General features: G+C 38.9%; 1 protein-coding gene across 10 annotated transcripts in view; it reads left to right on the top strand.

The window, feature by feature from the left end:
- The first annotated feature begins 3,736 nt into the window (after positions 1-3,736).
- Positions 3,737-20,630, top strand: part of TANK (TRAF family member associated NFKB activator) — a 29,206-nt gene continuing 12,312 nt past the window's right edge. For 3 of the 10 annotated variants that reach the window (XR_010610727.1, XM_065670591.1, XM_065670589.1), the window contains exons 1-6: positions 3,738-3,978; positions 4,564-4,697; positions 8,539-8,712; positions 9,341-9,414; positions 11,780-11,888; positions 12,733-12,845. Coding sequence is in view for 9 of the 10 variants with exons in the window: in XM_065670591.1 (XP_065526663.1) it covers positions 9,343-9,414; positions 11,780-11,888; positions 12,733-12,845 (294 nt within the window). In the remaining variant the exon portion in view is untranslated. Of the gene's footprint in view, positions 3,979-4,039; positions 4,166-4,563; positions 4,698-8,538; positions 8,713-9,340; positions 9,415-9,821; positions 9,937-10,372; positions 10,451-11,779; positions 11,889-12,732; positions 12,846-20,630 lie in introns of those variants that run through there. The other 7 variants (XM_065670592.1, XM_065670593.1, XM_065670590.1 and 4 more) reach the window with 7 other exon arrangements.

The raw sequence follows: 20,630 nt of genomic DNA, 5'->3' as shown, positions 1-20,630 counted from the left end.
CAAGGGTCTGCACAATTAAGTTCCTTTGGAGCTTAGCTAAGAATCAGTGGGTCGACTATTCTTCTTTCAGAAGTATTTCACTCTCCATCTTGTAGCACTCTCTCTATATGTAACACAGATTTTGTTCTATATAGATGAATAGCATTAGTTCTACAAAGCTGTTGCTGCTTTCTGTTGGTGTCATTACCAACACAGGCTTTTTCTTCACATGTTAAAAAGTATGTATTATATTCAGTACAATAGTTGCTATGTATCCAAGCATGCAGGGTTGCCTTTTTATGCACTAATCCCTTTTCATGGAGGGTAACCTTTTCCCAGGGTAATGAGCCTCCAGAAATCATGGGTATCACTTACAAAAATAAGGGATGCTGCACTGGATCCAAAGCCAGTTTACAGGCTGTTTCTGCTAAAGTCTGCTTCAGAGAATGATTGTCTGCTTGCAGTTGCATTTAAGGAAGTTCCTCAGTTGGGTATTTCTCAGTGGAAGTTCCCAGCTAATATTAGTCATAAGCTGTACTCAAGTACAGAACCGCATTTCATAATACTGTTGACACTCTTCCCAGGCAACATAAAAATTGTCTATATTGTTACTAAAGAGATGAGAAAAGAAAACCCAAACCTTTGGTTTTTACACTTTAGAAAGAGCAAATTATAAACTTCAGCATTCAGATATATAAAAATTACAAGATGAGCTAAAAACTTCATAATTCTGCTAACACTACTTTATGTTGCTTATAATGTACCAAGTCTGTACATCTGCATTTTGATTTCGTATTCTTTAGTTAGCTTCCGGAACCCAGGTTTTGTCTGCTATTACAAACGACAGGCAAAATACATGCCTGATTGGCACTGTATGTACTGAGGTTTTCACAGACTCATCAATTAACTATACTTGCTGTTGGAGAAAAAGATAGAAGAATCAGCCTCACAGCTTCACCTTCCCTCTTACCACGGGGACAGTGACATTTGGTCTAAATGTCACTGTGCTCTAATACACAATTCTCCTTTTCTGACCAGGAAAGGCATTTCAAGAGCAAAATACGCTTTTTATTTCGTTGAAACAACAGCAACAACAAGCTACTGAAAGAACAGAGACACTTTATGGCGTACATAAGGTATGCCATAAAGTAGTACAGACTCTTTCAGGACCCAGCACACTGTCACACACTCCCTTGGCACCACAGTTTAAAAGTTCTGGAAAAGGTTTAAACATCTGACGTGAGCCACCTAGTGTCTGAACGAATGGCGACATTAAGAAGTCAAAAGAAACATTTTAACCTCTATCTGACAGCTGCTAGAAGCCGATTTGTATCTATAAGCTTAAAATTGTAGACAGGGATCAGATTCAAACCTTTACTGAAACACAGCCTTCTGGGAACTGCTAGGCTCAAGCCTACCTTAAGGGCAATTAGCACACTGATAACACATTAGTAGAGACTAGGTAAAATTCCTGTTAAAATACCATTTCAGGAGTAAAGTCAATCAGTAAATTGTACAGATGATGTGAGGTATTTAAATAACTGTTTGACCCACTCAGAGCAAACTTTCACATTTTCACTCTGTAAAAGTACCAACTCGCTACTCTTCACACACACACCCCCCAAGAAAAAAAAAAAAAAAAAGAAAAAAGTTTCTAATTATAATTAGTCAAAAGAAGACTCTCTCATAGTCTGAGGATAAAGTGAAATAAAATAATGTACGTCTTCACCATCACTCCCGAACTCTAGATAAGTGGTTTGCAGCTGGTTTTAAGATTACCAGATTCCTAATAATTTGTAACTATGCCGATATATACTTGCTCTTCCCAGTTATCTTGTGAAGACTACATACAGGAAAGCAATTCTGCCTTAACAATGACATAAAAATGGGAAATATTGATGTGGGACAGGAAGTCATTACTGGAATAGCTGTAGGGAAAGAAAGCTGAAAAGGTGTGAGCAGAAAAACATAAAGAAAAAGAAAGCAAAACGAGGAAGAAAAGGACAAAAAATAACTGATTGTAAAGGAGAAACCACTCTAAAAGTTTAGAGATCGGGTTAGCTACACAATATAAGGTTCGTATTATTTTCACTGGTGTTTTTCTTTTCTTCTATGTAACAATTTATTCAAAGGGTTGGAAGTCTCTAAGAATGTCAGGGTGGGTTACTGTAAAGCTTGTAGCATACATCTTTTTGCATTTGGGAAAGAAATGTAAATAAAAACTCACTAAATATTGAAGCTAGAGGAATGACCAGATTCTCTTGTTCTTTATTGTGAAGGAATATTACCGATAAAGTACTAAGAGAATAATGCATGTGATTTGAAAAGTCTTGTTTACATATTGTTGTCAGTTTTGCTTTGTCAGGTTTGAGACTTTCACTGCAAATTTACGTTAAGTACATTTCTAGAATTTAATAAACAAACTTTTATTTCTTATAACAAATAGCACGCAATGATAGTGTTATGGAGTTGGCATATGTGTTATAGCTCTACTCAAATTCAGGTAGCCATAATCTTAGTCAGTAAATGTTTATCAGCAGATAACACCTACTTGTACTTTTCTGTGTATTATCCCTTTGTAAATGCACAGTTAAATTATATTTACACGCATTGATCTGAATTTAAGAATTGCAGGTTTTATTTCAATTACTGAGATAGCCATTACCATTTTAAGCACAGAATTTCTTGGCAGGATTGAATAAAAATTTAAAATGTAGAAATTAAAAAAGAAGAAACAATAGCTTCTTTTTGCCTTAAAAAAAAAAAAAACACTAAAAACTGATTGATCGAAACCTGAATGTCTCAAACACTCTGTCTCTGAAAGATGAAATTGAATCCCTCCTTTTTTGTAGACATGCTAACACAGTAAACCCTCTCCAAACCTTAACAGTTCATTAAAACCTCACCTGAAGCTCTTGACAGTGGCTAACCAGGAAGTATATTTATTGGCCCATCAAACTATCTGCCTGTAAGTCTCTTTAATCTTAGTACAGACCAAAAAGGTTGTTAAAGACTTAGCAGGAAAGGTAAATTATAATAGAAATAACTTTCAAAAGAGTACAGAGAACAATGCCTGGCCTTCCTGTGGCTATGTGCAGGCTCAGTCCACGGGCTTCCAAGGGCACACACCCAGGGTAGGTAAGGTTGAAATGCAGGTTCTGATCTGTGAATGTGCAAAGGGGAAAGTTCTGCTCTAGCAGAAGGAACACCACAGCCTGGCTGCGTGGGTATGTTCACCAGGGTTCAGGGATGGCTGAGGCCAATTCAAAATCTGTAATGCTTCTCTGCCACTAGCTCTGTGACTGCACCTGTGCAAGTATGTAAGAAACACCTTTTTCTCCCACCAACTCCCACCCTCCTACACACCTTCAGGAAAAATGTTGTACTCATGCATCTGACCTAAAGAGAGAAGGGCTTGTAGTAGGAGAAAAACTAGAACTCTGTGTTTCCATTATATTCTTATATATAAAATCCATTGCCTACACGAATTAAATGCAGGGAAGGGAGAAATGCCACCTTAGTAACCTACAAAAGACTCTTTAATCAGAAAGTACTCTGGGCATGAAAAGCGTAATTATGTTACAAACAGAAACACTGTTATTTACAAATCACGCTAAATCAGGGAAAGCCTGAAATAGGAAATGATCTGTAGAAATCAGGAGCAGTACAGCCCCTGCCTGACGGGGGTGCCCGGCTGCAGCCAGGCAGAAAAGGCACCGCAGGACAGATGGAGGGGAACCGAGAGACGCTCATCCTTGCGCGGAGCAGGAGAGGCTAGCGTTGCGCTGCCTCGGCGGCGGGGAACGCCCGGCCTGGCCGGGCAGCCCGGTGCTGCCGCTGCCGCTGGCCCTGCCCTGACCCGACCTGACCTGACCGGTGGCGCGGGCAGCGCCGTGGCCCCGTCACAGGGCGGGGAGTGGCATAACAGGAAGTCGGTTCTGGTTCCTGGGTTAGGGTGCTCAGGCAGGAGCCGGAGGCCGGGGGCTTCGTGAGGCGCTCGTAAGTCTGATCCCCTTTTAAACCGCTCTTCTCCGTCCCGCGGGAGTAGCGGGCGCTCGGCCCAGGAGACGGGGTGCGGGCCGTGGCGCTGGCGCAGGATTCCCCGCCCGCTCCCGACGCCGATTCCCCCTTTGGCGCCGTTCCGCCCGGCTTCGGAAGCGGGGCAGGGGCCGCGTAGTTTGCGCATGTAGGTGCTGTCGGTGCCCGCGGGAGGGCCGGGGCAGGAATAAGACCCTCCCCGCGCCGCTCCGGGAGGGCAGCGGGGCGATTGGCGGCAGGCGGCGGAGCAGGAAGCGGTGTGCTGCCTGCAGGGATGGCAGCGGCGGAGCGGGGGGTAACTCCAGCGCCGCTGCGATCACCGGCTGCTTCCCCAGGTCTGGGGGGGTACCCGCCCCCTGAGCCGTAACTCTGGTACGGCATCAGGGGCCTTGCCGGCTTTAGGGGTTTCCGGCTCTTCCCGAAGTCGGACAAAGCGGGAAACTCGTCCATTAGACGGAACAAAAACCCAAAAAAACCAAAACCGAAACACCAAATACCGAAGTGCAGTGAGCGCTCTCAGTCTCTCACAAATGGTTACCTCAACAGGTTTCCAGTTCCCGAGATGATGGCAGTGTAACTTACAGAATATTTCCATCGAAGAAGCTGTTTTGAAAGCAGAAATATGTAGAGAAGTACTTGCTTCTGGATGGCATTTGTGTTCTCATGTGAACCTATGAGAGGTAGGCATGTGTATTATGAATGAATGTGTATATACACATGGTTAGCTAAAACTTTCTTTCTTCAGAATTTAAGGTGTTTTTCGAGGCACTGTGAAAACTCAGAATGTGCCTCTTCAGTGATCTGTGGAGCTGGGGTTTGAGGATGTATGCAGCAGTATGTTGCTAATCTTTGTGTTGGGGCTCTTTTGGCATTTGACTCGCAGAAAATTTATATTACTGTTTGTTGGGGTTTTTTCCACCTATGTCAGCAAAATGTTTCTCAGTTGAAGCAAGCATTTCAAGAGCATCTGCAGGTTTCATTGGATTTGTTTACTTAGAAGTTTGTCTTACAATGTTCATTATAACCAGTTGCTTTAAAGTGTTCACTCAGAGATAAAATTCTAGTTCTTATTGCCATAGCTCTGGCAACTTAACATTCACAGGTACTCACATTTGCCCCCCCTCATCAAACAAACTCTGGGGCTAATCTCTCTCCAATTCTGTCCCTGTTACAATAAATGCAACATTTTGTATTGCTGCATCTGTTCTGACTACATATTGCTGTTAAATTGTGAAAGTCTTTAGGATCTAATGAGTATCTAGAATGTCAGTGTCTAAAGATCAGAGTTGTTAACTTTGGCCTGAATATGTTCCAGCTGCTTTATGGATACAGCATAACTAAGCCTCATTAAAATACTGGGGGTATTTGTTTTGGGGGTTGTTTTATTTTAGGGTTGTTGGGGTTGTTTGTTGGTTTTGGTTTGAATGGATGTAGGGAGAAGGGTAAATGACAAGGAACAGTTGGCAAATTCCCTGATAAATATTGATGCCTGTGAAGGAAAAGCAGGAAAAGGAGCCAGTTTTTCTAACTGCAAGGAGTTCTGGATGTGAGATAGATAGCATAAGAAGCAGTTATTTATTCCAGCAGCAGGCAGTTCAGGGTGTGACTACAGAGTAGTTTAATCCAATCTAAATCTAGACTACTGCAGTCCTGCCCGTGGTTAGTCTCGTGTTCCCACTGCCCGCTTATGTTGATAGTAGCGCTCCAGCAGCTGCACAGTGAGCAAGATCCAGTTTTACTTCTGGGATTGGATTTTTTTAGGGGTATTTTTGCTGCTTTTTTGAGGAAGTTACTTTGGCATACTCAACTGTATAGCATAGAAATACTAATACCAGTACCAGTAAGTGGCAAAAATACATGGCCAGAGATGAGGTAAGGCAGGAGTATCCCTTACTGTGGCAAGGCAGACTTGCATCACGATTATATAACTGTGACTTCATGTTACAGTTTTGAAGCCAGTGCTGCCATTGAATACAGCGTTTTTTTGTTAGTTTTTTTTTGAACATTGAACACTGTGTTCACTTTTTTGCTGATGATTTTGCTCCTATGCTTCTTCCTTGTGTTACCATGCCTTTTGAAGTGGTCTGTGGAACTGATCTGCATTAAAACTAACAGCAAAAATTCCTCTAGCATTTAGTTTTAAATTGGATTAGTTTGCTGATATGGTTTGCAGTAAAGCTGCTTCTGCTGGAACAAAGGGGAGGGCGAGGTGGAAGCAGAAATGAATGTCTAGGTTTTGAGGAAATATAGGACCAATTCTCCCAGTTACAATTCCATCTAAAAGTATCACTAGTAATGACTTTTACTGCCTCTTTTCCACTGCATTGAGTCTGGATTTCAGGGAGCTACCATTCTCTTTATTTTCCCCAACAAAGTAGAAAATCAGGTGCAGTACTACAATTCTGCCTGTTGGATCAGTTACCCATGGTGCCAGCAGGCCAGATAAGAGCAGAGCTCTTTGTTAATACTCACAGTCTTAATCAATCCGTAAGTAAAAGGCTGGAAGTTAAGTATAAATTTTAGATACTGTTTTTCAAATTGAGATTTGAATTTGCATGAATGAAGGTAATGCCTTCATTTTCTGTGAGTCATATGGAGCTGAACCCTGTTCCCCATGCTAGAAGCTGAACAGAGTCTTTTAAATTCCATTGCAATAATTTTTTCAAGTAACCTTTTATACGCACAGGACATCGCCATTTACTAGATAAATTGTTACAAGTGCCTCTGGAGAATTCCAGTAAATTACAGAATCAAAATCAGTGCAGACTCTGCAGGTTTTTAAAAGAATCTGAGAGCATGTTTTCAATCACTTTCAGCCATAACAATACACTTCTGCATTTTAGTACCTGCCCCTGCAGTCACATGTAATACCTGATTTTATGTATTGAACTACATAAAACAGTCCTTTATTTGAAACTGAAAAAAAGCCAACCCATGTGTTTAAAGATGTGCCTCAGGTATTAGAATTAATATTCCAGTTAGTGGGGGGATGCTCTTTGTGGGAGAAAAGGGGTGGATGAAGCTTTACTAATGATGCTTTGAGACAGTCTGCATGGGCCTGAGATTATAAACTACTGATGTTCAGAGGAAAAAAAAAAAAGCAACCTTTCGTATGAAACAACGTGGGCATTTTACACAAAACTGATAAACTTGCATTTCAGTAATACTTGTTACATCACAGGATCTGTAGGTAATTCCAAGCTGTTAAAGAATTCGCTTTGCCACTGTTAAAGTACAGCCACACTGGAGGTGAGATGTAATTGCTTTTGCAATACACACACATCATTAGAGTGAAGTTTGCAGGACAAAATGGTGCAACATCCATACAGCAGTCTGTTGCCCCTTTTAGCAAAGTCAAACCATATTTCTGTATTCAGGCATTATGATATGGAAGATGTTCAAGAGCAAGGAAACATGAAAAAAAGCTTCAAGCTGCAATCCTTAAAATTTTGACCAGGGTCCAAGACAAGTTATCTTCATCCCTTCTTGCTTGGCTTATCCTTTTCTGAGTGCACCACTTTCCTTAACAGTATCTGTGGTTTATGAATAATCCCAGAGGATAGTGAGAGATGATAGTCGCTGCCCATACTTGTGTACTGTGAGGTAACAATCTTTAAATATCAGGGGAGGTGATGTGAATTGCTGGGGGTTTTGGGGTGGTTTTTTTTGGTTTTTTAATTTTTTTTTTCCTCAATGCTGACACCTTGGGGATTTAGGGTTTGGGGTTTTTTGAGACTTCACTTAAACTGTCTTCTTCTGTACTTATGATAAATTTTGATCTTAACTTTCATGTAACATTACTATAGAAGCAAAGGACCTGTGTTTGCAAAGTTCACTCTGACTTGAAGTCTATGACATTTAACAGTGTTGTAGTCTTATGCGTCAAAGTTCATGAGCTGTAGCTTCAGGAATTGTTACTGAAATTGTTCATAAAATATAAAAAGTGAATAGTATTGTGTGAAAAGGTCTGAAGTCTTGCTAATTCTTACTGGTTTGTACTCCAATTTTTAGATAAAAGATGTCTTCATTCACCTTGTAGTGTTGCTTATGTTGCCATTTTCAAATATGGCATAGAATAGTTTAGGTCCATGTGATGTAATGTTATTGAGCTTTTATCTTTATATGACTTAACCCCAAACTCAGCTTTTGCCATTTTCTTTTATTGCCATTTTTTCACAATTGAGTAAGCATGAAACTGTTAGAAGTGTCATAAAATCAGGTAATAGGTGATCTACAGCAATTCTCAGTCCTCAAACACTGTAACCACACATAAATTTACACATTCTGTACTTACAAAATTAATCTGCTTTTATTTAGCTTTTGGTTAAACCTATACCTGGACTTAAAGTGAAATTTTTTAGGTGAGCAGAGCTATAGTTCAAACTATTACATGAGTTAATGCTCAAACATACCTCACATACTACTTGAATTTGATATTGATACGAATCATGTTATATATGGTTTTAGTTATGTCTTTCTGGTTTTTAGCATTCTTTCTTTTTCTTTTTGATTACTTTTCAGGTCCATGAACTTGACCACCTTTTCAGTGATGAAACAACGTTGGGAATTGTGGACAAAATTGGAGAGCAACGTAATAAAGCTTATGAAGCCTATCGACAAGTGCATCTGGAAATTGCTGTTCTGAAAGCAGGCCAGTACACTGCAGGGTAACTCCTTAGGCTGTGAATATAGTAGGTGGGTTTCAGGTTTTTGACATTTAATTTGTTTAATTTATGTTTTGGGGATTTTTTGTTTGTTTTAAAGGTAAGAAAAGCATTGTCTGTTTTGGATGATTAATGAAGTCTAATATGAACAGCAATGATGTGTATAACTTTACCTAACTTTAATGAAGTATTTTTTGAATTTTCATCTGTTTTAATAAAAAATTACTTTAAAAATTATTAGTGTAAATAGCTGATATTAAATAATTTTTGTGTTAATGAGAAGATATGCCATATGAACTATTAGTTTACTTAATGTGAATGTCAAAGACTCTAGTGGGTTAAGCACTGTGCAAGCTATTAGGAGAATAGAGTTTGTGTGTTGAAACATCTACAGCAAACTCACCTTAAAATTATTCTAATAAGTATTGATTTTTAAAAATAATCATCTGAACAGTTATTCTTTAACTATGAAGTAGTAGAAAGATTCTAGAAGCATTCTGACCACTAAGGAGCACTTTTGAATTTTTACTTGGTCTGTTGTGGAATACATTACTTCAGGCAGAAATCTTCTAGAACTTCTCATCATGTATGCCAGCATAATGCGAAGCTGTCATTTTTGGGCTTTGTCATACTCATTTGATCATGTGTATTCTGCTCAGCAATGGAACCTCTGCTGCAGGAAGACTCGAACGTTTTTAATGCTGCAGGACTTTCTGATACTTCCACAGAGCCGGTAGGTTGGGCTTTTGTTCAGGGGCAGATGAACCATACTGAGTGTCAAGTTATGGAAGCAGTAATAAAACTGGGAGCAGGAAAAGGTCTACTGGAGAATATTCTGATATTTGGGCACAATCTTGCTATCCCCTTGCATGGCAAAATAAACTAGCTGAGGCACTGCAGAACAATTATCAAATCAGTCCTATGTGCAATCAGCCAGTATGCAGTCTATCTCCGTTCGTAGTCCCTTGGAACAGTGCTGGTGCAAATCTGTAGCATTTTCTGTACTTAACAAGTGCAAGTAGCATGCCAATATGTTTTGTGCTGAAATTGCAGCTAACTTAATCAAAGGCAACATATTTTGGAATGTTTGGAAATCTTTTAAACTGTCTCTTATGATGAATTATTAATTATTATTTAAAGGAAAACCAGTCAAATTAATACACCTGGGTCATCTAACAGTGCATGAAAGAAACTTCTGCCCAAGAAGTACAATGTCAGAAAGCCATTCTGAGGTCTGCAGAAGAAAACCAGAGATGTATGTGAAATAATCAGTGTTCAGTGAAATGCTTGCAAGATCTTTATCTGCATTTTCTCTGGTTCAGAAATCAAGAAAGTAATACTTTCATAAAGTAATACTTTATGAATTCCATTAAGTATTACTTTCATAAAGTATTACTACAATTTCAAATCTTTGTCCTAATCAAACTTTCAGTAGCTGGATTTCATAACTTCAAAAGAGAACAAAAGTATTTTTTCAAGCATTGATTCTATGATTAGTTGGACTTTTTTTTTTTATGGTGTTTTTCAGGTTTTTTATCCAAAGCCCTGGTTTTTTAATGACCTTTGTACAGTGCTTTATTCTAGTAACTTCCTCTGTTCATTGTGTGGCCTTCACACACTGTTGGATTGTCCACAATTATGTTGTTAACAGTTTACTACTTAAGTTACCAATAGGCCACTTGTTTTGCCAGTCTCTAGAGCTGGGAGCCATGTCAAGCACACAGAAGCCAGAGTCATCTCGGCCAGATGGTGTTTGATACAGATGGATGGTTGGTTGTCATGCAGATCTTCTAGTTGGTAACTTGTTGCTGCCATCTGACTCAAGGAATAATTTGTGCACACTGGCTGTCAAAAGCATCTTCTCTTCTATCTGTTTTAGCTGTCATGTCTGTGCTCTGTACAGAAGTGTTGACAAGACATTGCTGTTGTACATTTTCAATTTGCTTCTCAGTGATTTTTCTGCTTCATGAGGTCTCTTATAGCTGCTGGAGTGTACTGCTCTTTGATCACTTTTTTTTCTCTTTTTTTTTTTTTTTTTTTTTTTATAAAATCTCACAGCACAGCTCCTACCTGGCCTTCTAAAATACAATTTGCTTGTGGATTTTTTTATTTTTTTTTTTTCCTTCCTGCTTCACAGACAAACACATTGGGTAGTAAGGGGCTGTGGAATTTAAATGTGACTGAGATTTGAGAATTAGACAGTAGTATGGATAAACTATGGATAGACATGAAAACAATGCCAAGTCTTGTCCCAGGTCATGACGTGTTCTGTAATAGACATATTCTTAATTTCAGGAAAATTCAATGAATTCCTGTAAGTTTCCTTCCTGGGACTTCACAAGTTTTCTTGCTTGTTTTTAGCACTACTATAATTGCAACATTAGGCATGTGCTACTGAAATAATAGGCTTTGAATACTAGTATCTTCCTGCCACCTGACTATTTGTTCAATTAACTGGCTGTCTAACAGTATTTATACACTTCGATGGAATGTGAGCAGTCTTACTAGGCTCTGTGTTGCCTGTTTATAGCATGAGATAGAGTACAGCTAGATGAAGAATGGGCTGCTTGCTTGCTTCTCCCTACATTTTCTAGGTTAGAAAAACAAGTTACTACATTCAAAAGAACAGGCAAAACTCTGTTCATAGGCAGTTAAAGTTATTTACAAAATATTTGTTGCATGGAATAAGCAAGACTGTTTCCATTTAAAGTTATCTTTTTGAAAGCCTACTTTTATATAGTAGGGGGAGAAGATTACATTTATCTGTAGATAAACTAACTGACCAGCATTCTGAAGAATACTAAAATTCTAATTTTAAACCTGATGTATTCTGTGGCTATGTGAAGAATCCTGACTTAAAAGTTACCCTGTCCTTTACAACTGCCACAGCTGAAGCAGTTACTGAAATCAGGATTTATTTCCTATAATAACTTTTCTAATAAGTGAAGTCTCAAAAATACGGACTCATCAAAGGTGACTGTAGTTGGGCTTTCACACAATTAGTTATCTTCAAAAATCAGAGCTGCTTTTTATATGCCAAATAGGAGACCCCTAGTCAAAACAGAATAAGATTAATGCTAATTAAATTATATTTGCAGACAGAAAACTACATGCAGCAAATACGTGAACAGCAGGAAAAGATAGAGCTTCAAAACAACATTATTGCAAAACTGAAATCACAGTTAGCTGCTCTGAATGCTAATAGAGGTATGTACTCTAGTTTGCACATTATTTCTTTTTATGCTGTGTTGCATTGATGAGTAGTTCTGACTTTGTTGCTTCAGTTTTTACAATATACATCTCTCAGAGCAGTATCGTACTTTTCTGTGAACATGAGAGTTAACACAAATGTGCAGTTTCAAAATCTATTTATAAAATGCAACACTTCTGAGGTCTCTATCCTCTTCAAGAAATTGTGAGATTTTCTTTAGAGGTAGAACCTGCTTACACTGAAGACAATAAAAGTTATGAAAATATGGGTTCAAACTGTTCACTAGAATTAGAACCAAATTTGTTACATATTCTACAATTATCTGTTACTAAGTTTAGCTCAGGTTATTCTAGATGTGGGTGCTGTGGTTACATGTTTTTTCTGTTTGATAAGTCTTGTGATGCTAATCTTACTGGATAGCCAACCTCTACAAGCAGGTAATTCTCTTTCAAATCAAACAGTCATTGATGGATAATTTTCCACTATTTGACTGTATTACAGAAATAAGATAAAAGAGTCAAAGTAACCATGTGTTAATCTGCCATGCTCATTAAATATTTATTCACACTAGCCTAACACTCATGGTTTTCATAAATACTAGCGAAGTGGTTGGCTTTTATTTTCAAGCATATATGTACACTCTTTATTGCTGGTTTAATCTTGCATTGTCTATAAACACAGAATTGGACTTCTCTTGCTTGTTTGATATGAAAGGTTGCTCAAAGAAAATAGAGAACAATATAAGCCTAGCTTCTTTTAAATTTGCTTAGTTAGAAACTGGCTGGGGAAAAATGAAGTGTCAATCAGCTCAATCAGCTGCTTTTTTTTCTTTTTTTTAAGGTAGTGTACACCCCTACATTCCAATGCATGAGGACATTGAAACCTCCAACTTGTCTTTAAGGCAGCTCTCTGAAAAGCTGAATGCAGCAAAGCAAAGAGAAAAACTCTTGAAGGTATGGTTGCCTGCAGTATGCTTAACATAAGATCACATTTGTGCTGTGATTACACTATGAGAACCTAAGGAGAGAAGTGAGATTTTTACCTTGAACTGCACATTTTCTAGTACAAGATCCTCACCTGAAGTGCATGAGTGTTGTGCCGCTTTGGTCTCCTTAGATGAACTAAGCATCTACCTTTGATCTTCCCAGTGCAATCACTGCTCGGCCATCAAGCTCCCTAGAATACTTTTGATCATAAAGTAGGAACTCATTTGCTCATTTATTTCTTAACCTGCCAAAACCAATGGTCAAGACGGGGCCTTCTCTTTCTCTCACAAGAGCTCTTCCCATTGCAACCAGTCAGTGTTTTTGCAAGAAATGAAGAATCTGCACTCAAAAAGTGGTGGCGTGAAAAATGAAGTAGCAATTGCTCTGGAGATGCTAATGATTTGTTTGGGGTTTTTTAAATAGCCAGTTTTAGTACAATTTCTCTTCTGGCCCTCTTCACTGAACTAACACGAAGATTGTTACTCTCAACAGGCTGTAGTGACAGGCATGAGAATAAAGCAGTAGTGCAGAATAGATGGGAAATGCCTTGAATGGATTTTGTATATTGGAAAAAGACAGGGACAGAGATGCACTAAGTTGCATTGCTCTTATCCTAGGTCATCCTACTGTGTTTAAGAATTGTCTTGTAACACCAGATCTCTGGTGTTTTAATATGAATCTGCATAACAGAGACCCTGTAAGAGTCATAAAAAAACCCGTATAGGAAATCAGGCATTGGATTTAAAAAGAATTAATTTCAGGATTTGTTTCCTAAACCCAAGCTATAAACAAATTAATTATGCTAAATTCATAGAAACGATTTTTTTTTTTTATCAGAAATGTTAATTTTAAAGTAATTTCGTTGGATTGCTGATGCTTGCTTAATTGTCTTGAAGGAATCTCATTTGAGACTAAGCCTCTGTAAACATGTTAAACATACTGTTACCAAAGATTTATATACACTCCTTTTTATTAAAAAAGAAAAAAAAAAAGTTTTTATATAAGTTTTCTACACCAGAATCTGTAATCACAAGATATAATTTCTTTCCTAGTCTCTGCATTTCTATGGAATACAGCACAGCTGAAGGGTTAATTCTTTGATGACTCACCTTTGCATAGTTTTGTATTTCTGTGTCTTTAGTTGGATAAAAATTATGTCTTACAATTGCACATGCAGACCTGCCAAGTCTGGTATTTCATACTCCTGTTTCTGAATGCTTGCTCAAGAACAATAGTTTTAAGTAACTTAATTATATCATGAATATGGGAAAAGGAGCTGTATTATCTGCTCTTCTCATGGGAAAACACTCGGAAATTATATTATCTATACACAAGATTAAAGCAATGCATGAGAATCTGGAATCATTATTTCAAGGGCTTTTTCACAATGGAATGTAGGTGATTTGTTTTTATCTGCATTTCTTTGTGTAGTCAGTTACTGCAGTTACCTCTCAGCACCAGGTAGTTCATCTGGATTTTGCTTCATCTGTACTATGAACAGAAATATTTCTGATGCAGAATCAACTATACAGTCTGTCTGCATTTAAACCCACAGTTTATAACATAGTGCTATAAAAATAATGTCTTTTCAGAGGGGATCAGTAGAGCTCTAAACCCTTGCAAAGTCAGGTTGCCCCGGCCTACTCTATGTTCTTGTTACTCAGAATGTAGTAGCTCTCTTACTCGTAAGTGCTGAGAGCGTGGAGCTTGAGGGAAAATACATTTGACTGGACCAAGGCTGGCTTCTTGCAGAGGCATGTGGATATCTTTGCAACATCCTTCTGATATAAGGAGGATCCTAATGTTTGGTGTTGTGCCTAGAAAGCTTCTGCTAACCTGGTAAGAGCGATACAAAGATGTCTAGACAGCACAGCAGAGGTACACACACTTCTGTTAGCTCTGGCTGTGTCTTGGCCATGCCATTTGTGAGCTGGCTATGGAGATATACAGCAAACTCTGTACCCAAGTCCTTGTGTTACTGAATAAACTCAGGGGAGGAGAACCATATAACCCCTGTTGAAGATGGTGGAAAAATAATTGCATTGCTATAAATGCTTTATATGCATTTGTGGCAGCAGCAGCCAACTTTTTGCACTTTTTAAACATACAATTTCTGACATAATCTGCATGGAATAAATGTACGGAACAAGCTGGGGAAAATGAACAAGTAGCAATTCACCGGGACCACATCAAGATAACCTGAGAGTTCCCATTTCTCTTTCTTTCTGAATAAATGAATTAAAAGTAAAAGTAAAATTAAAAAAAAAAAAAAAAAGCTTCTTCACAGGCTAGTTAGTCAACAAGTGGAACTTCCTGCTTCAAGGGAAAATTGGACAACTTCATGGAAGAGAAAGCTGTTGAGAGTTAATAAATACATAGAAACTATTACTAAGAAGGTCTGGGAATTTACTAAAGGCTGTACCATCAATGCCTCCCGTTTCCTCATACTCTTTACCCAGACATATTTTCGTATCTGTTAGTCCAGAAATCCATCATCCTCTCACTGACACAGTATAGTTGTCTTGTATCTAATTCAATAAGTATTGGCCATTTTCAGCTATTGAAATTTGGAAGCTCTTTTGAAAGCCTGTATTCTTCTAATATTCTATCCACATTCTTCTCTAAAATAAGTTATGTCTATAGCTTGTCCTCTACTGCATTAACTGCTTTATTCTGCTTCTCCATTAAAAATTTCATACTTAAAAAAATTATAGTTCCAAATAATAAATTATGATTACAGTCTTTAAGTTAAAATGTTGCTGTTTCTTCATGTTCCTTGAAACTCAGTCTCTCCCATGGCTGGAGGTGCCTGAGTTTATCAATAACTTTCAAAACTGTCTTTTGCTGAGTTAAATGGGATTTCTCAGTGGACTGTCCTCCAGTGAAGTTAATAGAAATCCTGGATTTAATGTAGTAGGTGCATGGTTAGAGCTTAAATTTTAGTTTAAAATGAGGGAAGGGTCAGCTTTTCTGTTCTCTAGTAGGTGGCCATAGTTGAGTATTTTACCTGCTGTTGTCAAACTTTGTTGCCAGTGTGTTACAAATGTTGGGGGGAAAGGGGGGGGTTGGTTTTGGTTGTTTTTTTTTTTTTGATTCACATTCATGTTCACTGAAATAGGTGAGTGGACCAGAGTGGCTTGGTGGTCAGTACCAAACTATATACAAGATTATCAGATTTTTTCAGTCACTTGCTTGAGGAGACCAAAGAGACCTAAAATGTTGTCTGGTTTTGTGTATAGACTGGCCAAACTCTATTAAGCAAGTAAAATACAGATCTGGTTACTGTTTCGGACCCAAAGTTACACAGCAAACAGAAAACCTTAGTAAGCAAGATTAGACAATGTAAAGTAAAGCTTCTTCTGCATGTTATTTTTAGTACAAAGTCAGATATCAGACTCCTTGTAAACTCCATAAAACATGAAACTAAAGTCAGTACTTATGACAAGAAAACATGTTCATGTAGAACTAACTAGACCCTGCTACCCTGTATAAGAAATTCTGGTATTGATAGCTTTTTTCTTACTGCATCATCTGTTTAATACCAATAATAAGAGTTTGTGGTTAAACCGTTAAAAGCTACAGTTAATATTCCTTGAGACTACTTGCAGTACATCAGTTGAAGAGTATTCTACCTTAAAGCTATCTGACAATTTAATTATTCCGGGAAGCCATTGAAACACTAAAAATAAAAGGGCCTGCCTTTGCAGCAGTACACTCTGGGGACTGACTGGCTGTGGAGAAGCTCTGTTGGAAAGGAGATGGGGTCTTCTTGGACAGCAAGCTGAACGTGAGCCAGCAATGTGTCCTGGTAGAAAAGAAGGGCAGCAGCTTCCTGAACTGTGTTAACAGGAGCACAGGTAGCACACCCAGGGAAGTGAATATCTCTCTTTATTCAGCATTCACTGGACTGCATCTAGAATATTACATCCAGTTTGGGACCTCCAGTACAGGACAAACATTGATAAACTAGAGTGAATTCAGCAGAAGCCCCACTGAGATAGTTGGGAGCTTGAGTTCACACCCCGTGAGAAGAAGGTACAGAAACTGGACTTGTCCAGCCTGGAGCAGATAGGGCTTCAGGGGAAGGTAATAGTGTTCTAATAACTGTGCCGAGATTAACAGGCAGATGGAGCCAGGGTCTTAGCCGTGGTGCATGGCAAAAGGATGAGAGACAATGGGTAGTTGAAATATGAAGGGTTCAGGCTTGACCTATGTAAAAACTTTCCACAATGAGGACAGCCAGGTGTTGGAAAGAGTTGACCATAGAGGTTGTGTAGTCTCTATCCTTAGAGAATTCAAGGCCAAACTGAGTAACCTGATCATGTTTAAAAAATCCATTGTATGATCAATTACTTAACTGAGCAGGTATAGTGTGTGTGATATACTTAATCATTATGGCATTAGCTTTATAAACTTCAGCCAGTTTATAAATCTTACCCCATTGTTGCAAATATCCAAACTCAGTCAGTACTAGAAACTGTAAGATCATCAAGCTATGAAGGGCTATATTACTGAAAGATCCTAAAAAGTACAGTCATTTATCCAGTGTTTCTCCTGGTGGTGTATCCTGACAGTGCATGAGAATGATGATTTATGTCAGTTAGGTACTGATATACCTTCATTACAGCATGTTGCATGGCTCTTTTCACGTTGTTTCTTGTCCCCACTTCCTGCAGAAGAATGTAGGAGGAAGGAAAGAGAACCATTACTGCAGTCCGTCCAATTATCTGAAAGCTTTTAGAAGCTCACATGTTACTTGGAGCTGTAATAGTCACAAATAGATAAACTGTGTGTGTACAGACCAATGCTGTATCACAGGCTTGGTGAGTTATTTTACTGTTTGAAGGCAGAGTTGTTCTTCAAGGGAAGTGTCATCTTTGACATAAGATTTTTCCTAGGTGTTTAGATTTCCAGCAAATCATTTTTTAAATGGGAAATTTAATTTGACCATCGAATGGCCAGACATAGATACAAGGAAGAAATTCTTTACAATGAAGTGGTGAAACACGAGCACAAGTTGCCCAGAGAGGTAGTAGATAACCCATCCCCAGAAGCATTCAAGATCAGGTTGGATGGGGCTCTTGAGCTCCCTGATCTAGTTGAAGATGTCCTTGCGCACTGCAGGGAGAGGTTGGACTAGATGACTTTTGAAAGTCCCTTCCAACACAAACTATTCTTTGATTCTAATGTTCGGGAACTCTGTGACCAAATAACGGCTCAGAGGTAGCTTGGGGTCTGTGAACCCACACTATATATCACTGCCCATTCCTGGAGTGGCAAAAAGAAGTTCCCCATACCCTAATGTAGTCTTTAAAGAACATGGAAAAGGTATACTTATAAAACTATGTTCAGCATATGGCCTTGCTATAATTTTCTTCAGATCTGTTAAGCATACTTTTATGCATGTCTCCATCTTCTCTTAACACAAATTGTATTTTTTTCCCACAGCACTGGATATGATTGTCTGTTCTCATGGATCAGATACTTCCTTAACTTGCTTTCAACTTTCTGTGCCTCATAGTACTGTAATTCTTCATAGTGTTCTTGTGCCATTTCAGAAATCTAGCTGCTTTAGCTTCAGTTACAGATGATGACATAAGACAACTGTGTGCAGTTCTGGTGTCCTCAACTTAAGAAGGACATGGAGCTGTTGGAGCAAGTCCAGAGGAGGGCCACGAGGATGATCAGGGGGCTGGAGCACCTCCCATACCAAGACAGGCTGAGAAAGTTGGGGCTGTTCAGCCTGGAGAAGGCTCCATGAAGACCTCATAGCAGCCTTCCAGTATCTGAAGAGGGCCTATAAGAATGGTGGAGAGGGACTCTTCATCAGGGACTGTAGTGGTAGGACAAGGTATAATAGGTTCAAACTTAAACAGGGGAAGTTCAGGTTAGATATAAGGAAGAAGTTCTTTACTGTAAGGGTGGTGAGGCACTGGAACAGGTTGCCCAGAGAAGTGTAAATGCTCCACCCCTGGCAGTGTTCAAGGCCAGGTTGGACAGAGCTTTGGGCAACATGGTCTAGGGTGAGGCATTCCTGCCCTTGGCAGGAGGGTTAGAACTAGATGATGTTAAGGTCCTTTCCAACCTAAACTGTTCTGTGATTGTTTAGCCTAGAATATTCTATGCTTGGTTTTTATCCAGAACTATATGTAAAAAAACAAAAAAAAAAAAGTCTTTCTCCTTTTTTTCTCCTTTGCTATTTGGATTTTCTTTTTCAATTGCTTCCCTGGATTCTTACCTACTATGATGTATATAGATATATAGATTCTACACCACAAGAGTGTAGAAAGCGTTTCATGATCTATACATATATTCCCTACATGACCTGCTAGAAGTGCAAAGCATGGAAAAAGGGTTAGGATTAAGGAGTTGCTGGGATACAAACATCCCATTTTTAGATACTTTTGAACCTACTGAGCAGAAGAGACTTAATATGGACCCTTGAGATACTATCCAAGTCTGGAGCTGCTTTGAAGCTCGCACTATAGGTTTACTATTCAAAGTCACAAATGAGACTGAAATAAAAAAACAATGCCTTCAAAGCTCATTTTCTGTAGGGTTGGGGGGGGGGGGTGTTTCCATCCAGCTAGTGTAATTTTTTGAGGCTAAACTATTGTGTCAGCTGCATATACACACATCCATGCTTAACCTCCCAGTGTCTCTGTAGACCAGCTCTGGTCTCCCTACATGGCTCTTATTGTCTAGAAGAGTAGCCCTTACCTCCTAACTGCCAAATGCACAACCTCACCTAGTTTAGGTCCTATTTGTTAATAAAGCAAGTGCCTCTGAAAAAGCACTTAATTTGTTTTCCTTTTTAACTTGCCCTACCTGCCTAGAGTGTTTATCACTGCTTTTTATTTATATTAGTTCTTGCAGAGTTAACCCCCTGGGCTTACTTCTCTTTCAGAGACAGACACTGGGCTTCAGGCCACATTTTATAACACTTGATACAATTCGAGTACTTCTATAGATTTCATAAACTGACAACTATAAGGTTTTCATAGCTATAGTTTTTTATCATAAGTTGTTTCTTGAAAATTATCCAAGGACTATCTTTGTTCATATTAAAAAAAATACGCTATATTCTTCATTCCACCAAAAAGTCCACATACATAAAAGCTCCACTAATTATATAGATAGTTAAAGTGGGGCCAGCCATTGCTTTTTATTTCACTTTACACTGCAGCCCTACTTTGAGTACTGTGTGCTATTTTGGGCACCTCAGTGTAAGATAAAGACATCAAGCTATCAGAGCATGTCCAGAGGAGGGTGACCAAGATGGAGAAAGGGCTCAAGGGCAACAGTTAATGGGGAGCAGCTGAGGTCACTTGGTTTGTTCAGCTTGGAGAAGGGGAAGTGCTCATCTCCTCTGTCTGACCAGCAGTTGGACACAAGGAAGTGGAATGAAGCTGCGTCAGGGGAAGTTCAGTTCAGGCTGGACATTAGGAATCACCAGAGGGTGGTCAGTCACTGGAACAGGCTTCCCAGGGAAGTGGTAATGGCACCAAGCCTGTCAGAGTTCAAGGAGCATCTGGGCAGTGTTCTTGGTTACATGGTTTAGCATTAGGTGGGCCTGCAAGGAGCGGAGACTTGAACTCAATGACCCTTCTGGGTCACTTCATACTTGAGATATTCTGTGATTCTGTGGTTCTATGATTCTGTTATTGGGTCTGCTCAAAACTTAAGCAGAATATAACCACCTTTAAAATTGTTTAAGGTTGAAATTAATTAAATATTATTTTATATATTGTA

This window comes from Lathamus discolor, chromosome 3 (assembly GCF_037157495.1).
Source record: "Lathamus discolor isolate bLatDis1 chromosome 3, bLatDis1.hap1, whole genome shotgun sequence".
Lineage (NCBI taxonomy): Eukaryota > Metazoa > Chordata > Aves > Psittaciformes > Psittacidae > Lathamus > Lathamus discolor.
This window is presented reverse-complemented; position numbering and strand designations above follow the sequence as displayed.